Source organism: Podarcis cretensis, assembly GCF_951804945.1.
Source record: "Podarcis cretensis genome assembly, chromosome: 6".
NCBI lineage: Eukaryota > Metazoa > Chordata > Lepidosauria > Squamata > Lacertidae > Podarcis > Podarcis cretensis.
The window spans coordinates 51,924,812-51,946,263 of NC_137175.1; the positions used below are offsets into that span (position 1 = coordinate 51,924,812).

The window sequence follows — 21,452 nt, forward strand, 5'->3', positions numbered from 1 at the left end:
CTAGGTTACATGCAGAACCATTAGAAAGAGGTATGAAGAATGAATTGCTTTCACGTCATCTCCCATGTAGATTGCCTTTTCTCATTATCTGGTCTGTGGGTACCAGGCTAATCCTCACCTCTCAAACCCAAGTTCTCTTAGGTTTCACTTCCCCTAATACAAGCAGAGCCATCTGCTCCCAAGTATCAATATTTAATTCTTCTCTAGCCTTCTCTTCTCCCCTCTGGACTAATTGTTTATAATATTATGGAATCTAACTACATGAGAGGGGATTGCATTTCTGCCTTGCCTCGCCTTTTTAATATTAATGACAGCTAGTTATTGTTAGCCACTTGGGAATCAAGATGAAAGGTAAAAGGGGCAGTGGCTTGGTTTGTCATCTTCTGCTTTTCCCAGGAGTGTAACAAGTGAGAGTTTGTAGTGCTGCAAGACTGGTGTTCCATGATCAGTAGACTATGCAAATGCCAAAAGGTGAGAAGAATGTTGTGCTATTAGTTATCCATGGTACATGTATTGTCTCTCATAACCAGTGCTTTGGAAAGAGCAGCTTTGTCCTTTTGATACTGGGTCAGCTGAGGTTGTATCCTTACTTACCTTTATGCAAGGTTCTATATGCTCCTTTTACGTTACAGGTGCTTGTTGACAGGATATCCCACCGTATGCCATAAAGAGCCAGTTCTGTCTATGAAACTTTGAAGCTCTTTGAACATCAGTGTTAGTGCCAAATAGGTACAAGGTTTATACGTGTTGTAAAAGAGAGGAGGAAATTAATCATCATAGCTCTTGGGACACAATTATCCATAACAATGGGAGGGAAGGGTAATGAGGGTGTGTTGAATATAATTTTCTTTCTTCTATTCTGTAGTAATATTTACATGTACAGTAAAGCCTTGAACAGTTTCATTTGAACTTAAAACCTATGCCTTTTAAAATGAGTCTTTGGGATTCATCCAGGAAGGTAGGCGTAACATTTTTGAGGCCTAAAACAACTATTGGATGAATCAATGATCTGAGTCTAAACTGTTTTGTCATAGGACAGGGGAGTAAAGTCCAGTGTACAACAAGCAAAAATGCATTTTCTGTAAATTTTCAGACAAATCAATCTACAGAAGACTGAGAGAACCTTGAAAATGATGGCCTGTGTGACTAAGCACAAAGTGTGTTTTGCTTCCAGTGTGGCATCATGTATAGCAGGAATGGAGAACCTTTCTGGCTCTGCAATACAGACCTTTTTTTAGGATTGGCTTTGTAGGCCAAATTTGACAGGTGGGTGAGGTTGCCCACCTGTCAATCACTTGACATCACAATGACGTAAGAGCCAAAACCTGCTTTCTGGTGTGGTGAGGGCTCAACTTGCTCCAGGAGGGTTTCCATTGACAGTAGTTTCATTGAAACCACTTCCCACTCCTGGAAAAAGGCATGCCTCCACTCCCCATCTGTTTATGCACAGGGAGTTCAGTCGTGCTTTCTTCATGGATCAGCAGCCACATCTCCACCTGCCCCAGGGCAGCTGGGTGTGGTGTGGGGGAAATTGCCTTGCATGCCAAACAGGGAGAGCTAGTGGCTCAATTTATCCCACAGACCAGAGGTTCCCCACCATGATATTTTAGGAAATGAGAAGAAATTGCTTGTTGCGTTTCACTTGGTACTGCCCTGTTAGAACTTCTGTTCTGATACAAAAGAGAAGGATTGAATAGTCTGATAAAAGAGGTCTGTGTACTCTAAACAATATGTAAAGGTAAAGGGCCCCCTGACCATTGGGTCCAGTCGTGACCAACTCTGGGGTTGCGGCGCTGATCTTGCTTTATTGGCCGAGGGAGCCGGCGTACAGCTTCCAGGTCATGTGGCCAGCATGACTAAGCCACTTCTGGTGAACCAGAGCAGCACACGGAAACGCCATTTACCTTCCCGCAGGAGCGGTACCTATTTATCTACTTGTACTTTGATGTGCTTTCGAACTGCTAGGTTGACAGGAGCAGGGACAGAGCAACGGGAGCTCACTCCGTCACGGGGATTCGAACCGCTGACCTTCTGATCGGCAAGTCCTAGGCTCTGTGGTTTAACGCACAGCGCCACCCGTGTCCCTAAAAATAATATATATCTCTCTGCTAAACTCAGTTCAGGAAGGTAAAATAACCCCAGCCCAAACCTCCATTGTTTTTACATAATAGGAATAAATAGAAAATTCTAGTCCCTAAAGTGTATATTTGCGTGCACGCGCATGTGCACAGTCATTAATTGGAGCCTCTCTGGGAATGTCCATCAACCGGCAATTCTATTGTGCTGTGTCTTAGAGGGAACAGACCTGCAGGCTACGGTGTGTGTTCCCTAACTCAAGGTGTGTCATTGATTTACACGCAATGTCTGCTTGACATCTCCCTGGACACCATTTAAAAACCCAGTGACTCATCTCTAGGGAATTTCTTCTCAATACACACAAAGCCAATGAATTGCATTTGTTTGCAGCTGGGTGGAGATGGCCCCTCCTGTGCAAAGACATGAGCATAAAACCTCAGGATAGAAACAAATGGTCTTTTTCTATTACCTGCTGCACTATGTAAGGCTGAAGGTTTTGCCAGATTTTTAAGGGCAAAAATGCTGAAAGCACAGTATGTTACTGTGAAATCATGCATTTCTGGCTACCAGCTACATATCTGTGGTATAAATTATATGTATATGAAGGTATGCAAATCATCCAGGAAGCATCCAGCCTAGATGGAGCAGGTAGGACTCACAGAACTCAGGGGGACAGCTCATGAGTAAATTTGCATAGTTGCATCCTTATGGTAATAGTTATCAAAATCTCCCCAAAAATGTAGACAGATATCCCTCATCAATAGCCTTATACCCAACAGGCATTATTGGACACCCACTTCAAATGTAACAGTCTTGGTCCCCTGCTTACCATGAGGGTGACCCTGATCTTTAAAGGTAGCCAATCCAGCCCACTGCCAGAATTAGAAACACTGGGAGGTGGTTGGGAGGATTGCAGACAGGAAGCAAAACTAGTAAACACTGAGCACTGTTAATGCAAGATAAGAACACCTCTTCTCTGTAGATTCAGAGAAAGAGTCCAGCAGAGTGAATGACAGCTGCAAAACCTTATCCCTAAATATGGACCTGGCAGACTAGTGGATCTCAGTGGACAGAGGATATCTGAGAGCAATGAAGCCTCTCCTATCCTGCTCCAGATGCATTTTCAAGTGGCTCCCTGTTGGAGCTTTCACACCAGGAACCACCTTTGCAGAAGGCCATATCGTTATCTACCACAGCCCCATGGTATGATGCTAGGTGCACAGTGCTGCTCAAGCCCTGACTTTAAGGTAATTGCTGGCGCTTGCAAAATGCTGTGTACAGGGCTTTGCAGAACACAACAATTAGCTGATTGGTGCTTGCGGAACACTATGCATAGGGCTTTCCAAGACTCAGTGATCAGCTCAGCTGTGTCTTTACCTTTCCCACAGCTAATCCATATATAACTCCTAATACTGGAAAATCTAAAATGTGAGCAAGTGCTTGGTTTTGGTCCAAAAATATGAACATTCAAGCTTTCATCTTAGGTCCTCATGAGCATAAAGTTGGCTGAGAGATTGTGCTTACATTGAAGGTGATGTGCACAATGCCTATGCAAATAAAGCTGTTGATGAAAGACTCTGTCTACTTTGTTTAGCCAAAGGGTTGAGGTGTGTGGTGTGTTTTTTAAACAGGTGTTTATCTAATATTCAGGGTCACTGAGAGGGAGTACAGGGGGTACTGCTCTGTTGGGCAGGGAGCCCAATCCTTAACGCTTGTATACCAAATCTTATGAAACAAAATTTCAGGTGCCATTTGACATAGTTGTTTTGTGAGATATGAGCTTGATCCTGCCTTCCAGTGCTTTTAGTCAATAAGTGAAGTCATAACTGATTGATGAGGGCTATAGTAAAATTTTGTTAAACAAGCACCTTGTAAGGCTCAAAATCAAAATAACCTTCCCCAACATAGTAGAAGGGTCTTCCTTAGTGATTTTGAAACTGTTTAGAGTCTTCCATGTATGACTCTTAATTTTCCTCTAGATTCAGACAAGAAGGAAAGCACTCCTGAGTTCCTTTTGAGTCCTCCTTCCTCTAGAAATGATATTTGTCAAGATAATATACTTGAGGAATCCATAATTTTAGTATAGCTATGACTAGGCAAAAGCATCTCCACCCAAAAGCAAACACTACACAGACAGGACTTTAGGGTTATTTTTTCTCAGTAGAAAAAAATAACACTAAAAGATTACATTGCTAATGCGAATGCATATACCAGTTGCTGCAGGGTGGCAAAGCTGGCATTGTTTACAATGCTGCTGGAGGAAATAGAGAAATATCTTGCTTCTTGAAAAAAAGGAGAAAATCAGAGCGACACTGGAAGTATGTTGTCTTATCAGTATGGCCACTATATAGAACATACTGTAGAAGTCTGTTTGATCCACAGTTGTATAGGCTGTATGTACAACACTGGTCCCAAACGTATTCCATACACAACTGGTCCCAAACGTATTCCATACACAATCTATTTAACTGAAAAAGAGAGAAATACTTCGTTATGAGGATTGTTTGTTATTTTCCTTGTAAAGCTGTTCTCTTTATGAAGGTGAGGCAGTTCTTCTGCTGAACCCTGTTGATTGGCTGAGGAGGGGGGTTATTTCCCCATTTCTGCTCATCAGATGATCAGTCTGATGACTAGGGAGAAGGCAATTTGCAATTCAAACAGGGTGCTAAGCTCCACCCACTCCGGTGCTTTGTCTACATTTATATTTTTTCTTCCACTGCCAAGATCAGTAGGGACTAGGTGTGGCAGGAAAATTTGCTTGTGGTACTGGATCAGGCCCATGAGCTAGGTTACTCAGTCCTGTTTTACAACAAATTTCCACATAATTTACAAAGAACAACCTGGAAACAAGTTTGCCATTTTTTATTTGCCCCAGAACACTCCTCTGCAGTGATTCCCCCCCCCCCCCCAGTTTCTATAGTCTAGATCAACCTTTTTTCTTCTATAATCACATTCGGGCAGTGGGTGAATCCAGAAAGTATAATGGGCAGAACCAGAAACAAAAGTGTCCTGGATTAACTTATCCAAAATAAAGGTGACCTTGCTTCAGTTTTCACCATGCATAGAATTCCCAGTCCTATGCAGTGAACCTCACTAGGCTTGATTTTTATTTATAAGAATATTTCTGAACTGCCAGCTCTTAAAAAATACCATGGTGGTATAGAAAAACGCATTTAAACATCATAAAATTATAATATAACGGGGTTATTTTCAAATAAATATTCAAAGGATTTGTTTTAGTTGGATGGCATTCGACTACCATTTTACTCAGAGTAGACATAATGAAAGCCATAGACCTAATTTAGGTATATTCATTAATTTCAATGGGTCTACTCCAGATAAAGCCTAGTTGAATACCACCCTCTGACTTTAGTGTGACTGTAACATATACATATGGCAGAAACCTGCCAGTTTGTTCTGAGACGGCTGAAAAAGAAAGTCTTCTTCCCAAGCTATCCAGACAGGAAAAGGATCTTTTAAAATCTGTTGTTGTTTTTTATCAAGTAAAATACGTTACTGCTTCTTCCATTTGTTAAAAGTAAGGAGTCAGACACTCTTAAGAACCCAGGAAAAGATAGGGAGAAAGAACATGAAGGAAGGAATTCTGATAGGATGGAAAAACAGGGCAACTTGGAAAGGTGTCAGGGACTTTGTAAAATTAGGTTGGCCTCTATGCCGCAGTTTGTCTCCTGTAATTTCGATAGTGGGGCTTTAATCACACACCCATGCACCCCACCTATCCCAGGGGGTGTTTACTTGCCAACCCTAGTAATGTAGAAAGATAGATGTGGGTATCTGATTTCCAAAGAAAAGGGCTGGGTGTAGCTCAGGAGTACAGAACTTGCCTCCTGATCAGCTGCTCTCTGCAAACACGTTTCTCCCAGCCTGAGCTCTAACACCAGATGTGACAGTAGATACGAGAAAATGTTCCTAGGGAAGGGGGCTGAAAGGAGGTAAACCATGGGGGAAGGTTTTTTTTAAAGTATTATATTAATTTTATTAAAAAAAACAAATATGCAGCTCTTCCATTGCTCAAAATAGTTTCCAAATCGGTAATAAAAGATACAGGGTTGACTAATTTGTTGCTTGATTTCAGTGGGTGTGCTCTGTGACGTAGTATCCAACTATCAACAAAAACAGATTCTCTCATCCGTCAGCCTCTTCTGTTTTTTTAATTAAAAAAATATGATCTCTTTTTCATTACTGGGATAGTTCCGTGCTTAACCGTTGGGAACTGCTGTCATTACATTTAGGTTGACCCTTACATTTTAGCTTTAGATCAGGGGTCAGCAAACTTTTTCAGCAGCGGGCCGGTCCACTGTCCTCAGCCCTTGTGGGGGACCGGACTATATTTTTTGGGGGAAATGAATGAATTCCTATGCCCCACAAATAACCCAGAGATACATTTTAAATAAAAGGACACATTCTACTCATGGAAAAACATGCTGATTCCCGGACCGTCCGTGGGCTGAATTTAGAAGGTGATTGGGCTGGATCTGGCCCCCGGGCCTTAGTTTGCCTACACACCATCAAAACTAAACATATAACTCTTAGTTTCTGAAAAGGAGGCAAATCACAGGAAACATACAAAGGTATGCAAATACATTTACTGGAAAAACTGGGAGGGACGGAGCTAGCGTTGAGTCTGTGCCATAATGTTCAAATGTTAGTGTGATGAGAAACAGACCAACAATACTGGGGTTGGGTTTTTTTCTTGTGTCACTATTAGTTAAAGAAGTATGAGAGAATATGTGCCACATTGTTATCCACAGTGAATCCCAGTAATTGCTGGTAAGTATGAAGAGCGAAACTCATTTCAAAACATTATATAAACCTGGCCTAATGACTTATGGTCTGGCAGCATGGCTGCTCTTCAAGCCTTCCTGGTGAATAGCTCTGGAAATGCAAGAAACATCACTGGCTGAAAGAAGGGTCACTTTTGGGAGGCAAAGGGTTGAGGCATCGTGATCTGCAAAAGGATAGTACATTTTTAGGCGCCTGCAGTGATGACTGATGTGGTTCATTCTCTTCCCCCCACCCCACCCACTCACCCCACCTTTTATCTGTCTGTCTGTTCAGCTACACACACACACACACACACTCTTTCTGCTTTTGGGCTTTTTTCTGCTCCTTGGTAAAAAAACAGACTAGCATAAATGATCCTTTATTGCAGGTGTGTGGAACCTCTGACCCTCCAGATGTTGCTGAACTTCAACTCTCATCATCATTGGCCATTAACCATGCTTGTTGATAACATTCGTGAAAGCCAGAAAGGGCCTGAGTAGTGTTTCTAATAATCAGGGTGAAGCAATAGCTTCCCTACAGATTCTAGTAGTGTCATCATCCCTCATCTTCTCCCCAGTTTGTCCTTCTGCGTACATAACCTGTTGCTTCTCTCATTTTGATAATTCCCTGGGGAATTCTCTGGGTGGAAATGAATAATTCAGAATTTTAAATACTTCTACCACAATAATAGAGCAGTCAAATTAGAAAAATATAGAAATATGCCACATTTTCCTAATGCAATTGCAATTTTGGGGGATTGCAGACTTTTGGCATAACTTGAATGTAGAATTTGCATTTTTAAACACTTTTGCACTTGTAATTTATATAGCTAAAAGTGTCCTTTTGAATGCATTCCCCACTATAGAAAGTGGTTTTTAAAAAGCAGTACAGTACCATGGTTCCCAATCAATAGTAGTATTTCTTGTTCCTAAGGCACATCCTTTGCCAGCCACATGGGGGCAGAATCAAGCTGAATCTCAAGAGCTCTCAATAGGAGAATTGGTTCCTCCTACCCAGATCTAGTTTAATCTTGGTGTAAAGTTACTTGCTCACATCTAACTAACATCATTTGAGCAGTCAAGTGTCAGCTCCTCACTGCATTAAAACTGTAGTCCAAGGGGTGGGAAATGTTTTTTCAACCCAAAGGCCGCATTAACTCATGGACAACCTTCCAGAGTGTGCATGTCAGTGGTGAGCATTGCTAGAGGCAAAAAATGGGTGTAGCAACAGTTGTGACTCTTGCCCTTGTACAGTAGACCAGGGGTTTTCAACCGGTGTGCCTTGAATGATGGTCGGGGTACCGCAGACAATACTGGCCTCTGTCCCTCTTTCCTTCCCTCCCTCCTCTGATGCCCTCTTACGTCTCTGCCTCCCAAAGGCTTGTGCGGCTGTTCATTGTAGCAGCCCTGGCTCCAAGCTCCACAGGCGAATGCTGGTGAGGGGTGCTAGTTGCCAGGAGCAGAGGCAGCCTCAAATAAGCAAGCAAGTGGATGAGGGAGCCCAGCCAGCCAGTCTGTCACCCCTCGCTGTTGGGAATGGACAGACAAGTGAGAGGCCAGGCGGGCAGGCAGGTGCCATGTTGGCCTTTCTTCTGCTTGCTGTGTGCCTAGGAGCTTAATGCCCAGTGTTGAAGGGGCACTTTCTGCCTTTCCGCCATGCATGCCCAGCAGCTCCTGCTGCTGCCACTGCTACCTCCCAAGGTGAGTAAATTGGTGGCCTCACATTCACCTTCTGCCAGTCTCCATCGGGCTGCTAAGGCTGGAGGCATCCTCTTCCCAGGCTCCTGTGGGGTGATGTGAGGAGTCACCTCTCTTTGGGGTGTGTGTGGGGTAGCTCAGAGGCCACAGCGGCCATGGTGGCTGCCCGCAGGACTCCCAAGCAGAGGGGAGAGGAGAGGAGAGGATGCTGAGGGAACACTCCACAACAGAGGGTGTTCAAAAAGGGGCGATGGGCTGCTGGATCTGCAGGCAAGGGTTGAAATAACTGGATTTCTGAGGTGTGAAGTGTGTTTCCCCATAGGGGAGCCACAGAAAGAATGTAGCTGGTCAAGGGAGCCGTGGACTCAAAAAGGTTGAAAACCTCTGGGCTAGACTGAGGCCATTCCCTAGGCATTTCTGCACGTGCATTTTTCCATCCAGGCAAGTTAGAGGCATTATCACTCTTCAAGGGCGCATTCCAGCCAGGCAAAAGGAGGGGTGGAGCAGGGCCAATGAAGGACATGGCATGGGGAGAGGCCCGAGGGCGATATAGAGAGGCCTAGAGTGCCCTAGTTTAACCCTACAGCCATTTTGACAAGACGTAAGTCCCATTTTGCTCATTTGGGTTTACTTTTTAGTAAATGCACCAAATATTGAGCTATAAAAGACAAGAAGAACCAAAGAGTAGGTATGCTGAGTAATGCCCATCAATGTCTTCAAATAAATTATCCAAGTGAACCCCCAGGTTTTTAATTCAAGAATATGACTTGATTAAGAGTGTCATTTCTATTTCCCTTCCTCAGCTGTAGAGCTGAGGGTAAACACATACAGAACTTGTAAATGTTTGTGTGGAAGAAGGCATTTCAGCAGATTCAGCATTTCACACCTCTGCCAAAATTCACTCTTTCCTCAGTATTAGATGTCCAGAGACCCTAAGATCCCTTGCCTCTGGCCACTCTCCACCCCCTCCCTCCCATAGCTGCAGATTATGCTTCCCTATGTGTACTTGAAAAAATGTCCCTGTTTGAAACTTCTATACAAGAGGAAAAGAAAGTGGAGATTAAATACTAAGTTCAGCACAAAATAACTTGGCAGGTATGATCCTGCGTGTGGCTCATTAGCCAGAAAAGAGCTACTTAACCTCAGGGGAGGGGAAGGTAGAGTTGGGTGTCCACAGATGGTCAATAGGGAGCTTTTACCGCTGCAAGGCAGCAGCACAGTTTCCTGGACATATGGCTGGCTTTCTGTCAGGTGGCAAATGCATTAGTATCAGGGCATTTCAGGAAACGACCCTCCCAGCCTGCCATTCTTAAGCAACGGGGCTGTCTTCTTATAGGTTTTCCTCCTGCGATTTAATCTTTATGGGATTTTGGTGTGCTGGTCATCAAGATAAGTATGTCTGATAACAGGGGTCCAGCAACTGCAGTGAGGCTAATTGGCTGTAGCTGGGCAGCTTTTCCTCCTGTTGAGTTGGTTTATCACGCATCTTTATCAAACCTGGCACAGTTCTCCATTTGTTATTTGTACATGGAGGCAGTACCTTATATAAAAGAGGAAGTGGATATTATTCATTTGCACGTATTTAAGACATTCTAAAGGCTACATAGATAATTAAATAAAAATGCAAATGAAGGGACAGTTACTGAGTTCATGTTACGTTGGCCCCTCCTATTGTTCCCCTTGCCCCAACCCACACTCTTTCACGCTTGCTTACAGTGAATGCACCCAGAATTCCAAGGAATGCATTTCACCTTTTGTTTTGCAGAGCAGATTTCTGTCATCTCCCATTGCTCCTGTTACCACTGACAGGGCACAATATCAGACAGTCCAATCAAGACTGTAAACAGAGGAAATCCTATCTTGATCCCCAGAGAGCAGGAAGAGATTTTTTACACCACATGGAGCATTCTGGCTGGAAAACACAGAAATCTGTAATTTCTGCCATCCCCTCAGACCTTCAGCAGGTTTGTTTGCACAACTGAGAACAGTTCAGAATCCTCATTGGAAATGGGAGACTGGGAAAGGGGGAGCATGAAAGGAGTGGGCTGAGAAGTTTGTCTAGCAGGCTACAAGCATGTTTCTCCAGGGCTCAGTTCCAATAATAATAATCATGGGTTGCCTGAGGCTAATATTGTTCTGACAGCATGGCTCTTCTGTAGAAGCCCTGGGTTTATGCTCCTTATACTGACAAAAGAGAGTTTGGGGTATGTTACCATCACGTGGCTAAATCCTTCTAATCAGTTCAAGTCATCTGCCATGACTGGAGTCAGTTCACTGCAGCAAGAGCCTAGCGAACAGGACCAATGAGGTACAGAACATGAAACCAGGGAGCTAAATCAATTTTGTGTTCCACTGAACCACACATTCTCCTGACACCCCTGCTGTTGTTGGCACATGCATTTGATTGCAGATAGCTCTGCCTCACTGCAAAGAGTAACAGGAAACCCCACCATTAGCAGGAAATCAGGCTGGAAATGACCCACCTGTGGTAGTAGCACAGATGGGAAAGCTGAAGTAGACAATGCACTCTTTCTAAGCCACCTGAACAGAATTTGTGACCAGTGTAACTCATCCCAAGTCATAACTAGCAGTAAGAGGGAAATGGTTCATACTACCATGTTGTCTGAGGCATCCCAAGTAGGGTTAATTACTTTTTTGGAATGGCTTCCCATTCATTACATGCTCCAAGTAATGGACATCCCTGTGATGGAGTTCCCTCTGTAGTATATATGTTCTCATGGGAGGCTCAGTTCCACCAGTGACATCAATAGCCAATGTGTTTCAAATGCCTCTGCCTACTTGGTCATCTTTCTTTCTCAGAAAGGACAGCATGGGTTTCAGTTCATCACTCCCACCTTATCCTCACTCTTCTAATCTTAGCTAAATGCAGGAATGCAGTTTTATTTGCCTGATTAGCCATTTGCAGTAAGAAGATTTTCTTCTATAATTGGTAACCATAGATGGAGCAGGGATGAGCCGCCTCTTTTCCCCTCAGATTGGTATGTCCCAACACTTAGCTAAAATTATTTATGTGGACCATGGCACCTTGCTGTGTTTCTTGATGCAGGTGAGGGGCTCACTTGTGGCAAATAGTCTCACCAAGATCAACAACTGCAACTTTGTTCCCAGATCCCTGGAAAAGCTTTTAGCTAGGGAAGCAATTGTTATGGCAAATGACAGACATAGCTAATGCAGCCTTTTCAGTGGTACCACAAATAGATGCTCAACATGCCAGCCTTAATATTAAAACAACAGATGCTTGTTACAATGATATGCAGTATCAGTAATATTCAGTCCAGGTATCAGTGTACATAGCTCTCTTGGCATGGTGGAATGTTCACCAGGGTGAAATAGATCCTGGGGATTTGTATTTTATTTGCATATGATATCTCAGAATCCCACATATTAAATGCAAATATCCAGCACTACCGCTAAGGCAGGTTGGGTGTGACTTATCAGTCTTCATCATGTGCCAAAAGGCTGGGTCAGGCAGTGTGAGGCCATGACACATGATGCAGAGATGAGAAGGCTACTTTGTGTTCTGCCATTACAATAAAGAGAAGTTTCATACAGTGGTGCCTCGCAAGACGAAATAAATTCGTTCCGCGAGTCTCTTCGTCTTGCGGTTTTTTACGTCTTGCGAAGCACGGCTATTAGCGGCTTAGCGCTATTAGCGGATTAGCGGCTATTAGCGGCTTAGCGGCTTAGAAAAAGGGGGGGGGAGAAAAAAAACTCGCAAGAACTCGCAAGACGTTTCGTCTTGCGAAGCAAGCCCATAGGGAAATTCGTCTTGCGAAGCACCTCAAAAGACGGAAAACTCTTTCGTCCAGCGAGTTTTTCGTCTTGCGAGGCATTCGTCTTGCGGGGCACCACTGTAATTAGAGGCAGCTGTCAGTGAATGACATTGGGGCTGTGGATATGATGAGAAAGATCAGAGACCCATGGATAAAGATTTCTGTAATATGCATCTTTTCTAAACTTGGTTCCTATGTCTGTTTGAGACTGTTTGACATTCACTTTCCAGCTGTCTGTTTCTGTCAGCTGGGCAAGATGCCTATCTGCCCAAGTCCCTCTTTGGGAATTTCTGCACTCCTTCCAACAGTGTATCCTAATTTCCTTTGTAAAACAAGGGGGCATTGGGTATTAACATCAGAGGTTTTACTGCAATTATCCTAGTTTATGATGTTCTTATTTTGCCTATTTGTTAGAAGACTAATAATGTTTGAATAGTGACAGTGCATTCATGTATACAGTGGTACCTCAGGTTAAGTACTTAATTCGTTCCGGAGGTCCATACTTAACCTGAAACTGTTCTTAACCTGAAGCACCACTTTAGCTAATGGGGCCTCCTGCTGCTGCCGCGCCGCCGGAGCACAATTTCTGTTCTCATCCTGAAGCAAAGTATATGACTCAGTTTATGCTGGGGAGCATAAGTAAAGGAAAGAACCCCTGGATGCTTAAGTCCAGTCAAACTTGACTATGGGGTGCGGTGCTCATCTCACTTCAGGTTGAGGGAGCTGGTGTTTGTCCACAGACAGCTTTCCGGGTCATGTGGCCAGCATGACTAAACCACATCACATATATATAGAGAGAGGCTTGTATCTCTCTGAGGCAAAGAATTTGTCACTGTGGTATTGGATGAAGATACTGACTAACTCAGACAAGCAGCTTCTGGGATTTGTTACTCAAACTTTACCACTTTGCAATAAGCTGTAGTTAGTGCATGCCTGCTTGGCAAGTGTAACTCTGATTCAGAGAAGACAGATTTTAGGCAGATTCTCCTTAGCCTTATGGAGAACAGAGGCTACATACCAATGACCTCAGCTCTGCCTCTGTTGCTCACTCTCTGCCAGCCACGGCACGAGATAGTGATTAGCTGTCTTCATGGCCCAGTAATAACCATCTCTGAAATGTTCTGCATGATTAACCTATTAGATACAGTACAGCTCCCAGTATTCTCAAGCTCAGCTTCTGTTTGCTTTCTAGCATCCATAAAGAAGTAGATGAAAGGAAAGAAGTATTGGTAATTCACTATTTGGGGGTGCTAGAACAAGAGAGGAATGTCTTTTCTTGGTTGAGGGAAAGGCATTTGCATCCATTGTTTTCAGGCTATGTTAATAGAATATATGTCAATTGTTTCTGCAGGTGAAGGTGTAGTTGAAGATGCATCTGAATGATTGGTTAGGGCATAATCAAGAAGAGCTGGAAGTGAGAGGCTGTAAGAATATAGTCTGGCTGCAGTTTTGTGCGCTGCATGAAGCTCTCTGTTTATTTTATTTATTCAGCTGCGTTCATCATAGGGGCTGATCCAGAAAATAACAGCTCCTGGAGAACTACAAACCAATGCATTGCTCTGTATCATCACATTACTTCCATTGAAAAGGACATTATGCTGCTTTCAGCAGGTGCCTCCAGAAACTGTTGGAATGCAATGCAATTGAATCCCAAATTTGTAATTCTGGCTTTTATATATTTTCACCTTTAGATTTAAATGTAGTGTTCAAAGAATAGAAACACCAAGAAAATGTTTTAACAAACATTATAAGAAACTTTACCACAGTACAATTAACCAGATACTTTTTGACAACAATTAGGCTTGTAAATTCCAACACTTCCTCATCCAGCACACCTACACTTCACTAACCAATCAGAATATCTTTCTCTCATCTTCTCTCTGATATATCCTCTTTAGTCCCTTCCTTTTCTGTGTGTGCCCAACACACAATCTTTCTCGCTCTTGTCCTTCTCCCTCTCTCACCTGTTTCTTATTCTCTTATAAGTTATCGTCCTCCTTCCAGTCAGTCATCCCTGAGACATGCACACTCTAACTCCTCCCTCTTTACTTGCCTGCCCATGAGGGCTATGCCCTTTTAGGTATACAGTGGGCAATAGCTCTGCCTTCCATGTCTAAGTAGACCTTTCACCTATCAGATTTAGTGGACTTGACTTCCTTTGAGGTTTTTAAGCAGAATTTAGATGGCCATTGGTCGTGTATGATATTGTTGAGATGCCTGCATTTCAGGGCTTTGGACTGGATAACCCTCAGGGTCCCTTCCAATTCTACGATTGTAAGTGCAGCTAAGATTGCCTCTCCATCCCTAATTGCATATTGAAGGAAGGGACCTACAGCTTATAGCAATAACAAAAAAGTGGTGTTAAGAGGGCTATCTATGTTATACAGAAGATTCATAATCCATATTAGGGGAAGAATATAGGGTTACTATTTCCACTTCTGGTCCTTCATTTATCTTCCAGGTGCCTGGTATTAGCTACTGTACCCTCCAGGCTAGTGGTGCTATTAATTAACACCAAACTGGCTGGCAATAAGACCTTGCTCAGACTGTGGTAATCTGAAGAAGCCCTATGGATTCATCTTGTGACTACATGGAGGCTAGTTTTCTCTGTTATAGCACCCATCCTTTGGAACCCACCTTTTCATCAGCTGGTAAATACGTATCTGTTTACCCAAGCCTTCCTAAACAAAATAAAAAAAATCCTTCCAGTAGCACCTTAAAGACCAACTAAGTTAGTTCTTGGTATGAGCTTTCGTGTGCATGCACACTTCTTCAGATACCATGCACACGAAAGCTCATACCAAGAACTAACTTAGTTGGTCTTTAAGGTGCTACTGGAAGGAATTTTTTTATTTTGTTTTGACTATGGCAGACCAACACGGCTACCTATCTGTAACCAAGCCTTCCTAGGCCTTCTTAGATACTATAGATGTCATTTTTATATTTCTATGTGTATTTTAGTGGATTTTTTAAGATATTACATTGTACACCATCTGATTTAAAGGCGGAATATAAATAGAATAAATTGGTTTAAAAGTAAACCAAAGGTTTAAGGGTGGTATATAAATGGATAGATGCTAGATAGATAGATAGATAGATAGATAGATAGATAGTCCAGTGCCTTTAGATCATTGCTTTGATTGAGAGGGCTCTGTTGTCATATTTGCTTCCTCCTGTGCTTCCAGATGACTTGTTTATGAAACATTCATCCTGATTTGTTTGCAGGGTGATTAGACAATGCTGTCTACTTAATAACCACTCATTCTGGTTTGTCTGTGAGGAGGTTAGATGATGTTGCATTAAAGCAAGTGTTATCCCACATTTTGCCAGCACATTTTCCAATCATTTATTGCAAAACATGTTATGTTTTTGGGAAGAAGAAGAAGAAGAAGAAGAAGAAGAAGAAGAAGAAGAAGAAGAAGAATATATTTATACCCCGCCCATCTGGCTGGGCTTCCCCAGCCACTCTGGGCGGCTTCCAACAAAATATTAAAATACAGTAATCCATCAAACATTAGTTGTTTTTCTCTTTGACATCTGGTGGGAGGGCGTTCCACAGGGCAGGTGCCACTACCGAGAAGGCCCTCTGCCTGGTTCCCTGTAACTTGGCTTCTCACAGTGAGGGAACCGCCAGAAGGCCCTCGGAGCTGGACCTCAGTGTCCGGGTAGAACGATGGGGATGGAAACACACCTTCAGGTATACTTGACTGAGGCCATTTAGGGCTCTAAAGGTCAGCACCAACACTTTGAATTGTGCTCAGAAACATACTGGGAGCCAATGTAGGTCTTTCAAGACCGATGTTATATGGTCTTGGCAGCCACTCCCAGTTAGCAGTCTAGCTGCCACATTCTGGATTAGTTGTAGTTTCCAGGTCACCTTCAAAGGTAGCCCCACGTAAAGCGCATTGCAGTAGTCCAAGCAAGAGATAACCAGAGCATGCACCACTCTGGCAAGACAGTCTGTGGGCAGGTAGGGTCTCAACCTGCATACCAGATGGAGCTGATAAACAGCTGCCCAGGACACAGAATTCACCTGCGCCTCCATGGACAGCAGTGAGTCCAAATTGACTCCCAGGCTGCACACCTGGTCCTTCAGGGGTAATAAATAATAGCAATAATAATATGGCAAATAATTTTGGATTAATTTAAGAGAAAGCATGCCACACCATGACATGTGGCTGCTGAGCAGCTATTCCATATTTTTTTTAAGTGTCACAATGATGCCTCAAGAGCAAAAAGCCTTTGAATGCACCTGTGTAGGGCAAAGTCTTGATCTGGCCTCTGTGATCGGAGCTCTCAGACTAACAATAGAGCTTTACAAACCTGAACGGGACAGTGATTTCCTTTTTCTTCACTTTTTCTCTTTCCTTTTCCACTCCCCACCCCCTGCAGTCCTGGACGCACAATATACAGCGGGAGAAGGAGTTTCTACGAAAGCTGGTGAAAGCTCGAGTAATCACAGACCTCACCAGTGGAATATGAGGAGGCGCAGCCAGTGTGCGGAATTGCACAGCTACATGCATACAGCTGAGGACAAGGGCAGCAAGAGGTCCTTGGCAAGAATCCCGGCTTTTTAGAGACACACGGTGCCCTTGAAAAGTCTCCCTGGCCTGCTCTGCCTGCCTGCACCAGGGCTCACAGGGGAGCAGCGGCTACTGGCCTGAGGGGGCAGGTCGCACACTCGGAACTGCAAGAGGATCTTGTTCTTGAGATGGAATATCACTGGAGAGAACAAACAGAGTGGTAAAACAAAACAAAATTGTGCCAAATGGGAACAGGAGCCGGGCCGGAGGCAGCAGTGTTTGAATGTCCAATGCATTATTTTATATATATACATGCATATATATAAATAAAGAAACTCTTGAGAATCACACTAAATATATCAAGTGGAGCCTGGCCTGTGCACCAGCCCCATGGGACACCTGACCTGGTGTTGCACTTAGCCTGCCTCTGTACCAGCCACAGCCCCTTTGCAGGGCTTGAATCCGTCCAAGAATTGTCTGTTGTTGGTGCTGCTATAATTTAAAAGTATTGTGGCCTCACTTTGCCCTAGATGGAGCAATTAGAGGTCTATTGGATCTTCAGACTCCCTGCTTCTCATGCAGCAGCCACTGCTGCCAACATTCACCAGGCTGCATTTTTTGCCATTGTTCACAGAACTCACTTCAATGTGCTGAGGGATTTCTACCTGTTTGGTAGGTTAGCCACAGGCCCTGCTGGAAGAAACCCCAAAATATTTGTTTTCTGTGGCAACTGCATCATGGTTCTGAAGTGTTCTGTACTTTTTTGTTTTTGTTTGCTTGGGGAGGGAATAATTTATTTTTGGATCAGGTCAGAAATTGTCCTAAAATATGAAGTTTCACCAGTGTTCAGCAACTAATGGTGCCAGAAATTTTACACTCATTCGGTTGTATTCTATTTTAAGTGGTTACTACCTTGATAGTGTTTAAACTCCTCTGGAGATACTGATAGAAATTGCCTGGCCTGCAATTACCCCATTTTTAGCTTCCATGTGTCAGGTGTTTAACTCAGTCTGTTACCAAATCCTTCTGCATCCTTTTAAAGGGGACAGAGAGGTGTATTTGTATTCCTGTGCCCTAAGTGTCAGATGCACTATTTGCACAAGTGTGTTCTATTTGTTTTGGAAAGTTTAGAAATATATTGTGCAAAGTGACCAAACAGTGGGAAGGGTCAAATGGCATAATTTGTCTGGGGATCTGTGCACCCAAGAAGCTTTCTCAGGGGCTCTTACGCCTCCTCTTCTAAAATACGAATATATTTTGCATTGACGTGAGGTTCAACAGTGCATTAAAATCATTGGCTTGCCTTTCCTTGCACAGAGAGGATATGAGAATCTGAACAACTCTTGTTATGCAGATAGACATGAAGAATGTTTATTCTGTGTATGCCAGTGGTGTTACCCTGTATTCTGCAATGTGAGTGTGCATTTCCATAATTGTTTTTCAGGGTCATTTGGAAAGGTAAGAGCATAGTTACAGAATTAGTTAATGATACAAGAGCTAACTTAAGTCCCCAGGCTAGTTAACCTCTGCTTCCACTGACCCTGTACCTCTGTAGGACTACTTAAGTTAAAAGCATTTCCTGAATGTTGGCATTTTTAACTTTTACTGACCCAAAACGCACAAGCTGACATACTCTGGGCAGAAGTTGAGTTGAGCCTGGCAGAGCTTCCCAAGTGTGCAGTTTTCCTTGCATGTGCATCAAAGTGTGTCAGACTTGAATGGCAGCTCCTCATAGGGGAGGATGGCTGCTTTGTTTGTTGGCCCTTGTTGGCTGAGAGTAACGAGCTAGAGTGTGAAGTATTGAATTTGTAGCCAGCCCTTCTTGTATTGGAATTAGCACATTTGAATACATCTCTATTATTTGTTTATCTGCTCCACTAACCTCCTGATAGTTTTCAGAAATGTCAGACCTGGTTTGCTAAGCATCCAGCAACACAGCTGGGCAAAAATATATATCCATCCAAATTTTGCCTACTTGAATGCTTTCTTGTGGGATTCAAAACTGAATTGGAATTGCTGCCCAGGCCAGAAGAGTAGAGCATAATTGCCCCCAAATGCTCTGTTTTCCCCAAGTCACACTGGTTCACTTTGAACTGGTACTCAAATCATGTTAACTTCAACTTCCCTAGTTTCTAAAGCTGGGTTTGCAGCGTTCCTGGGAGAGCTATTTCAGCTACATGAATCAATGAGAAATTTCCAAGATTATAGAAGTTTCTGAAAAATATGTCATTCATTCATCACTGTACATAGCCTGGATGGGAGGTATGTGTGTGTTCTGATAGGCCCAAAGAGTGTGAACAAGTTGCAGAATTGGGGAGCAGGCCTCCACCATATTGACCAGTGCTAAGCCTCCTATTGGCAATCAAGCCACACAGAAAGCAAGGCTATGGCATTAGTCCATCAAGAGTGATGTGCTGAAAAAGTATTAAGATGATAATGTCGTTAGTTCCTGTGCTCTGTGTTGAGTCCATTTTATTATCCTGCCCTGGATCAGTTACCTCAGGGTCCTGGCCAGAGAGCTACACTTGTGGATTCTCAGAGTGGAAATGGAGCCACTGCCACTTTTCTGGATGTAATGGTAGAACGATAAGAGGTGGGTTGAACTCTCTTTCCTGCCAATCTGTGCTATTTTAGTGCATTTGCTGCCCCTAAGTGCATGCACTTTCTATCCCATTAGTCATGTACCGTTCCTACGACATGTGCAAAAGAGGAACATTTGTCAGGAAAGGATCACTGATAAACAGAGGCTATGCCCTCAGTCCACCTCCATTCTGAGCTAAGGTTGCTACCCAGAGGAGAAAAACAGACATTGCTCATTGGCAAATGTTAACTCAACTGCACGTGCAAAAGGGTAAAACTGAGTATTCCTAATATTTTACAAATATTATTTCTCTCAACTTCATAATAATCATGTAAAATTTGCTATTATTCCAATTTTAGTAGGGCTGTCACCCAGTTAAGAAGAAAGCTTATTATATGAGTTTCAGTCAATTAATCAGATTTGTGTATAGTTCAGAAGCAAAAAATAAAATAAAATCATGCTTCCGTTGCTCAGTGCACGTCATTGCTGAAATCATCTTAGAAGAGGCATTCCCTCTTGTTTGATGGGAAAGGATGATGCCTCTGTTAAGATTATGCTTGGCATCACTATTTCTTACAAGTATTTGTATTAAATGTAATACTTTAAAAAAAAAATCTGCCAAATTAATCTGGACACTTCTTCAGTGTTTTAACTGAGTAATCAAACCAGTTAATAGATTAAATGTTGCAGTTCTATAATTTGCAGATAGCTGAACTGAAACAGGGAGAGAGTACTTTACCCAAGGTAACCCAGCAATAGCATACCTTGGGATGGGGAAGATGTTGCACAGGAGATAGATAGCAGGATCTTCTGCTGCTCCCTGATTTCCCTTAGCCTTGGACTCTGAAGGAATGTGGTTTACACTGGAATTACCCACTGATGTATACCATTTGTCTGATCATCATAGCTGGGATCTTTACAGTTGCCTTCAGACATTTGCTACAGAAATAATGCGAAAACTTAATTGTTTGTGATAATTACTAAATGCCTGTTCCATTTTTGTGACTATTTCTTCAATGTCAGAAACTTCACTTTACAAGTTGTTTCGTAGGCTTCAGTGGGAATACAGCAAATCCTTCCTAGGTAAGTTTGCTAGCCTAGTGAGCCTGCAGCTGTTATGGACAGAGGCTGGCGACGTGCTTTACAGATCTCACAGAGAGACCCTTGTTCATGCCATTCACTATCAGTCACCTGCCCTGGCATCAACAGTTTAGAAACACAGTCTTTCTATATCATTCAAGGAGTACAAAGTACTAGAGTGAGCTCTGGGTTTTTGCTGGCCCATCCTACAGAGGGACTGAACCACATTGCGGTGGATGGTGAAGGGGCCCACCCTGTTAATGTGCTTGAAACATGCATAGTTTTATTAAATTGTGCAGTTTCTATTGTTTGAACTTTCTTTTTAGCTAAGAAAGAGGTGGTGTGATGTATGAGCCTCCAAGTCACTTGTGACTTATTCATATCATGGAAGCAATAAAACTATAAAAGACGTTGTCTGGATTTCTGTGTCTGTGTTTCCCTCCCTCCCCTCCCCTCAAGTGAAAAGGCAGAGGGACGCTTACAGATTGGTGCAACTTGTTCCTGGAGTCGCTTCCATAGTTAGCAAACAGCTACTGGTGAAATCACACAGAAAAAATCAGCTCCTAGATTTATAAGAAGCAGTTCCTGTGAGAAAAGGAAACTGAAGCACCTTTATACTGTATTTCCACATAAAAAGTCAAATGGGTGAAAATAGATACTCTAGGCCTTGTGTATATAACCTTATTTTCAACCACATTGGGCAGCTATGGACTAGCTAACCTCAGCACATGGTGTGCTTTCATAGTTTAATGCGCAGACTAATCTGTATTCTGGGCTTTAGGTACCACTCTTTCACAAAAACTCATAAGAGGCCACCTGTTGTCACCTGAGGAAGTTGCAGCTTATCTATACAGATCCCAATGGTGCCATGCCACAGCTGGGTGTGTTTTTGTTGTCGCTACTATCTGGTATCTAT

At 43.0% G+C, this 21,452-nt stretch overlaps 1 protein-coding gene and 1 long non-coding RNA gene across 12 annotated transcripts in view; one reads left to right on the forward strand and one right to left on the reverse strand.

The window, feature by feature from the left end:
- Window positions 1-15,131, reverse strand: part of LOC307218325 — a 259,902-nt gene extending 244,771 nt beyond the window's left edge. Inside the window, exon 1 of the long non-coding RNA XR_013839885.1 lies at window positions 15,077-15,131. This is a non-coding gene — a long non-coding RNA (uncharacterized lncRNA). The remainder of the gene's footprint in view (window positions 1-15,076) is intronic.
- The window catches only part of ST3GAL3 (ST3 beta-galactoside alpha-2,3-sialyltransferase 3), a 189,680-nt gene extending 168,724 nt beyond the window's left edge, over window positions 1-20,956 (forward strand). For 10 of the 11 annotated variants that reach the window (XM_079980454.1, XM_079980455.1, XM_079980457.1 and 7 more), the window contains one exon: window positions 16,745-20,956. In XM_079980454.1, the coding sequence (XP_079836580.1) occupies window positions 16,745-16,834 (90 nt within the window). In that variant the 3' untranslated portion in view covers window positions 16,835-20,956. Of the gene's footprint in view, window positions 1-10,323; window positions 10,523-16,744 lie in introns of all 11 variants that reach the window. The other variant, XR_013839875.1, reaches the window with a different exon arrangement.
- The last annotated feature ends 496 nt before the right edge of the window (window positions 20,957-21,452 follow it).